Here is a 6,868-nt window from a genome sequence, read left to right as displayed (position 1 = left end):
CCTGCCCGCTTTGCCCGCATCCCTTTCCTGCCAGAAAAAGGCGGACACAACTCCGCTGTGGGCACCATGGAAAAATAAATGGTTCGGATCTGTGATCCCTTCTAGATTGGGAACAGAACGTGGATTATCAGAAAGCCCTGGCACATGACGGTTTGAGGTCCATGGAGAATGCTGGAGGCAAGTTCTCAATGTCCCCTTCCGCACAGAATAATCAGAGTCAATGTGGCAAGAGCTCAGTCTCGTGCCATTTCCCTTAAGAGTCTGAAGGTTGATGGATTGTGGAAACCTCGCCCTGCTCCCTTCTGGAGCCCTGAGTAATCCCACAGCATCGCTGTCAGTGGCAGGAAGGAGCATTTAGCTGTCAATCTTCTTCCCGTGTGCAATGCCAGTGTCTCCTTCCATGTGCTCTGTGCAGCCATGGAGAGGAGCAGAGAGGGAAGGGGCCAGGCCTGGAGCTGTGCCCCGGGGCTGTGCCTGGCACGGCTCCTTTGCTGGCCCCAGGGAGCCTGAGGATCTCCTAGAGAGCCATGGGAGCCCTTCAGTCCTACCTTTGCAGCCAAGCCCCTTGGTGAAGGTGATCTGGCTTCCCAACTCATGTCCAGGACTGAGCCTCTGGGAGATGCTGAGGGTAGATGAAGGCCTTTCCCCCAGGGAGAGTGGCCAGCTCAGAGGCCAAAAGTCCTGCTGGCAGAGATGACAGAAGCTTCTGTGGCTGCTGAGTTACAGGTGTGTCTGCAGGGAGGACTTTCCCAGCTCCTTTTCTGGATGCTGCACACAAGCCCAGCTCCCATCGCTGGGGTGAGTAGTGTGTCCCTGCTGACCCCACAGGCTGAACACTGGTTTGTAGGATCCATTCCTGGGAAATTGAAATATTTTTCTCTAAGGTTCCCCAGCGAGAAAGAACACAGCTACAGGACACAAGAAACCCCATGAGCCATCCAGTACCATGCAGAAAATGCTGAAGGAAATGCAGCAGGGAGCACAAGGTGGGTGCATTTCCCTCAGCCTTCTCCTGAGACTCAGCAGCCAGGGGCTTTCTCTGCACATCTGGACATGCTGTGCCTGGCACAGCAGGAAGGGATCCATGGCAGCCTCGCTGCCCTGCTGCTGCTTTCACGGCCTGCAGGGCTGTCTCCCAGCCTGGCCTGGCTGCAGCTTCTCCCCAGCCTCTGCAGGAAGGCATTTGGCATCAGTGGGCAGGGAGCCCAATGTGCACCATAGGCCATGCACAGCCTGAGATCCCCTGCAATTTCCTAATCTCTGGGTAGATCAAATTGGCTTTGAACACTTTCAAGGTTGGATCAACAACAGCTTCTCTGAGCAAACCCTTCCAGTGCTTCATCCCCTTCATTATAAAAACATTCCCCCTAGAATCTAATCTGAATCTACCCTCTTCTATTTTAAATTGCAGTGATGCTTCCCCTAAGAAACAGGGAAAACCCAGTATTGCTTTGCTTTTGTTTTCCTGTTTCAGAGGCTGCCTGGGGAAGTTACCAAATGAAAGTGCAGATAGCCTTGCACGATGCCCTGGGGCTGAGTGCTGCCTCCTAAGGTCCCTGCTGCCACCCTGGGGGCAGCGCACACAGAGCACTGCAGTCAGAGCCCCTCAGCCAGGATTCAGTCAGGAACACTGCTGGCTCCTGGGGCTACAACAGAAGCACTGGCTTGGGGCTTCAGCACAGCTCTACAGTGCCAGCTCCTCAGCAGGCTGTGGCAGGAGAAGGATCTCTGGTGTTTTCATTAGAAGCAGTTGAATTTTGTTTCTTCTCAGTTGCACCATGGCTGAGGAGCATTCTTTTGGACTCCCCTTCCCTGGAGGCTGCTCTCCAGGAGAGAGTCTGAAGCCTCAGTCAACTTTGCAAGACAAAATTCTCTACTTTGAAAGACTTTGGAGGTGAAGGTGGGAAGCTGATATTCTGTTACTGACTCAGTGAGGCCATGGGCAAGATTGTTCATGACTCCGAAGAGATCCTCCCTTAGCCCCTCGAAGTAATCCACGCTAGCTCTGTCGATGGAGGGGTTCAGGGAGATCCTTCATGACCAAGAAAAAGACCAAAAAGTGCTGCTTCTCCCTCCAGTTAACGGAGGATGTTTATTCTGGCTGGATTCCAGAGGAGAGAAGAGACCGGGTTTCTCCTTCCCGGGCTTTTTCAAACCTCGAGAGAGGGGCTGGGGGACATATAACACCAACAAATGGGATAACATTTCAGGGACAGGGAGGAGAGGGGAAAAACACTTCACAGCTGCCTAGGAGGTTCACAGAGAAACTGAGTAACTCCCAGAAATATGCACTACCACATCTGCCCCTACTTTGATATATGTAATTAAATGAAAGGTAACGAGCTTATACGACTTACTGACCTGAAGTAGCCCATCAATTCCCATTTGCAGGCTGGTGAGGGTTACTCCGGTCTGCCAACTCTATATGGTTGACATCTGAGGTAGCTGAGATTAGCTTAATTATGCTTCTGTACAGTATTTTGCTTAGCACTCCAAACACTAACACCGTTAGCAAAACAATGACTAGCAGTGACAGAATAGTTTTCACTACTGAAGCCCACCACCCCGAGAGTCCCCAGTTTTTAAACAGTCCATTGAACCAGTCATTTGCTTCTTGCTTGACTTGTCCAATCATGCTTTTCATCTCTCGGAGCATGGTATGGATGTTAGGAGCTTTTGATGTCAGGTTCATACAGCAGAGATCCTCGAACTCCTGGCACTCGTGCCTGTGGAGCAATAGGAGAAAGTCTATTGCAGCTCGGTTTTGAAGTGTTGCCTGCCTGGTAATTTCCTCATCTTCTAGGAGGGCACTTATGGCATTAGATGTTAAATTTGCTTGTTTTACCACCCAGCATTCTAGGTGTCCCAATTCACCTAGGGCCTTGGCTGCAGCTACCCAAGAAAGGAAAATGGATGCCGCAATTCTTTTTGATTTGGACCAATGGAAAATCTCTGAGTCACAATTTTCATCTAACTTTGTAGCACTTCTCTTTTGAAATTTTTTGGTCAAATTGTTTTTATGAGTCCACTCGCCAATTAATGTTTGATTGGGCGCTAACAGTGATAGACGCCCTATGGTACACGGCCCTCCGAGGAGACGGGATGGAATTCCTGCCCATGCACGGTCCCCACAAATCAGGAACAGTCCTTTGGGGAGGCTTTTGGGATGTGTATGAGCTGAGGAGTGCACCTTGATGTAGCTTAGTACACGGCACCACCTTTTTGCTGTGAACTCTTCTCGATGTTGTACTATATGGTGGAATGTTTCTTTATGAGTTGGAGGACTGACCCTAAAGTGTACACAGTATGATGCTGGGGAGGAACCCAGCAGCTCTAACTTCTGGGGTTCCTGGGTTGCCTTAGGAAAATGGGGTAGCCACTCTTCAACGGGGTTTCTCAACTCTGCTTCTACATGAGTGCTGTGTAGTTTATTACCTGCTTCAGGAGTCAGTGTACTAAAGCTGTGTGTGAATTCATCATGCTGCAAAGGAATTCCTACCAGGCAGGTAGACATAGGATTTTTTGCTGCTGCAGTCGATAGACATAGGTTTTCCTGTTGGAGTGTTTGTGCCAGGGTCACCCAGATGTTCTGGCGTGGCTGTGGGACGATCCAGGCTGCTGTCAGGCTGCTCAGTGTGAGCAGGATGACAGCAGGGTTAAGGCTCATCATGGATTTGAGTAAGAGGTAGGTTATTTCTAAAAAAAAAAAAAGGAAACAGACATTCTTTAAAACATATTCACAGTTACAGCACGCAGGTCAGAGGCTAGAGAGGTTTCTTCTTGCTCTCTTCAGCGGCGTCTTGGAAGCAACAGCCACTTGCTTCTCTTTTCTTCTTGCTGGTGCTGGATTCTTTGGAACAAAAGGTTTTACCCATTTCTGAGGAATCCATCGGGGGCCTGAAGGGGTGGATACACACGCATTACCTCGCCCCCAGGTGACAAGTTCATAGGGACCCTTGGTTTGCCAAGTTTCAGGGTCCCTGATTAAAACCGGTGGATGCTGTGACAATTTAAACTGATCACCACTGTTAAAATGCCGAGTTACAGGAGGATTCATGTTTTCAAATGAACAGTTTAGGAAGTTAATGGTAAACAGAGCTTTACAGAGTTTCTGTTGTGGAGACATCCACACTGCCTCGCTACCTTGCCAGGCTAGGACTTGTTTGAGCGTCTGGTGTGTACGCTTGATTACAGCCTGACCTGTGGGGGAGTGGGGGATGCCAGTTTTATGTTCCACTCCCCACTGCTGGACGAATTCCAGGAACTCCTTGGATTGATACGCTGGGCCATTATCTGTTTTAATTTCTTTAGGGATTCCCAATACAGAAAAGGCCTGTACTAAGTGTTGTTTAGCATGCACAGACTTTTCTCCTGCATGAGCAGAGGCATACACCGCTCCTGAGTATGTATCAATACTCACATGTACATACTTAAGGTGGCCAAAACTGGGAATGTGAGTGATATCTGTTTGCCACACTTCACAGCTCTTAAGGCCTCGGGGATTAACCCCGATGCCTAATGATGGCACTGCCTGGAGCTGACAATTGGGACAGGTAGCCACGATGGCTTTAGCCTGATCCCGTGTCAGCTGGAACTGACAAATCAGTCCTGGCACATTTTGATGGTATTGCTGGTGACTTATTTTTGCCTGCTGAAACACATCAGGGAGACGTGCCTTTTCAGCTGGGGCAGCAAGGCAATCAGCCTTCCGGTTCCCCTCAGCGATTTCACCTGGCAACGGGGTGTGCGATCTTATGTGCATCACATAGAAAGGTTGTTCTCGATTTGAAACCAAATCAATCAGTTTTGAAAGCAATCTAAAGAGATGCTCGTTCTCAATGTCCTTGAGAACTGCCTGTTCCGCTCTGGACACCACTCCTGCTACGTAGGCTGAGTCAGTAACTAAATTAATTGGTTCTGAAAATTTTTCAAAGGCTCTCACGGCCGCAGCCAGTTCAGCTATCTGGGGTGACCCCTCTACAAACTCAACATCAGCTTCCCAAAGCTGAGTCTGTGGATTTCTCCAAGTCATCACCGACTTGTGGGATGTCCCAGATGCATCAGTGAACACTGTGAGAGCTTTGAGTGGCCTCCGGTTCCTTTTCTCACAAGGAATGAGATGGAATTCCTCATGAAACAATTTGTGTGATGGTGCATGAACTGAAATTTGCCCACTATAGCTGTCCAGAGCTAACTGGAGGTTAGCATTGCTCTGCAGCAGATGCTCAAACATCTCTTTGGTCAGTCTCTCAGGGGAGTTTTTGCCTTCTCCAGAGAGCCTGACTGGGAGGTGAATACACATAAAATCACAACCTGCCAGTTCCCGCAGCCTTACCCTGGCCTTTTGAATCAGCTGAGCCATCAGCTCTTGTGGCTTGGTGATAGTTTTGGGTTTTTGATGGGAGAGGAAGACCCACTCTATGATTAAGAGTACATCTCTCTGCCCCTCAGCCCATTGGAATATTAACCCATGCAGGTGTGGCAATTTCCCCAGGACAATAAATTTGAAAGGCAGCTCAGGTTTGAAGCGGTGTGCCTGTCTTTCTGTCAAGGCCTTTTGTGCCTTTTCAATTACAGTTTTTGCTTCTGGAGTCAGCTCCCTGGGAGACAGTAACTCTCTCTCCCCTTTCAATAAATTGAGTAGGGGGCTCAGGTCCTCATTTGTGAGACCTAGCCATGGTCTGACCCAGTTTAGTGACCCGCATAGGGAATGGAGATCTGCTAGAGTTTTAGGATTACCAATAATTTCCAATTTTTGTGGAACAACAGTCCGTGCAGTAATTTCCAGGCCCAGGTATTTCCAAGGTGGCATCCTTTGAACTTTGTCTTCCTGCAATTGGAATCCAGCAGAGGTTAAAACTTTAACCACTAGGTCAAGGGTGTCTTTCAGTATGTTGTTATTGGGACAGCATATTAAAGTATCATCCATGTAATGCAAAATGATAGCCTCTCTCTTTTCAGCACACACTGAGGACAGCAAAGACCCCACATACCACTGGCAGATGAAGGGGCTGGCTTTCATCCCCTGAGGTAGAACTGTCCAGTGGTATCGTTTCATTGGAGCTTCCCTGTTAATTGTGGGAATGGAAAAGGCAAACCTTGGTGCATCCTTTGGATGCAGGGGAATTTGAAAAAAGCAATCTTTAATATCTACTACTGCTAGTAGCCAATCTTGTGGTAGCATGGTTGGAGATGGCATTCCTGGTTGGAGAGATCCCATGTCCTGTATTTTTTGTTTATTTCTCTTAAATCTTGAAGGAGACGCCATTTATCTTTCCCTGGCTATTTTATTACAAACACCGGGGAATTCCAAGGGCTGGTTGTTTCTACTATGTGTCCTTTAGCCAATTCTTCTTCCACTAATTTTTCTAGCGCCCCAAGTTTTTGTTTGCTGAGAGGCCACTGGTTCACCCAAATTGGATCATTATCTAGCCAAGATAATTTTTGGTCAGGACGCTCTACAGTGGCCTCTATCAAAAATCCTGAGGTGTCTCAGGGATTGTTAGTTTTACCCCCCACTGGGACATGGTATCTCTCCCCCACAGGGGGCACTTGTAGTCAATAACAAAAGGTCGGACACTAGCTATCCTACCGTCCGGACCTTCGATCTGGACGATATCTTTAGCAATTTTTGCCAGTTTCATCCCTCCAACACCCTGTATTTTCCCTGCCACTGGTTGTAGTTCCCAATGTGAGGGCCACACCTTTTCTGGTATGATGGTCACATCTGCCCCAGTGTCAATTAACCCTTCTACATGGAGATGTTCTGATTTATGTGTTAAATTGCACCCCATAATGGGCTTGTCTTCACCCACTACTTCTGCCCAGTAGACTCCTGGTGCTTTGTCATCTACTGGGACTTCTGTTG

At 48.4% G+C, this 6,868-nt stretch overlaps 1 protein-coding gene across 1 annotated transcript; it reads right to left on the bottom strand.

Moving 5' to 3' along the window:
• Window positions 1-2,374: 2,374 nt before the first annotated feature.
• On the bottom strand, window positions 2,375-6,644 carry LOC148183184 (uncharacterized). The gene is made up of 3 exons (XM_088061930.1): window positions 6,593-6,644; window positions 4,144-4,200; window positions 2,375-3,696 (listed from the first exon to the last, which is right to left on the bottom strand). Exons 1-3 carry the CDS (start codon window positions 6,642-6,644, stop codon window positions 2,375-2,377), a joined length of 1,431 nt encoding a protein of 476 aa, XP_087918056.1.
• Window positions 6,645-6,868: the final 224 nt, after the last annotated feature.

This window comes from Pseudopodoces humilis, chromosome 13 (assembly GCF_049639895.1).
Source record: "Pseudopodoces humilis isolate 2021_Gansu_Grassland_sample_001 chromosome 13, ASM4963989v1, whole genome shotgun sequence".
NCBI classification, from domain to species: domain Eukaryota; kingdom Metazoa; phylum Chordata; class Aves; order Passeriformes; family Paridae; genus Pseudopodoces; species Pseudopodoces humilis.
Note: the sequence above shows the minus strand (reverse complement) of the source record. Positions and strands in the feature narration are given on the sequence as shown.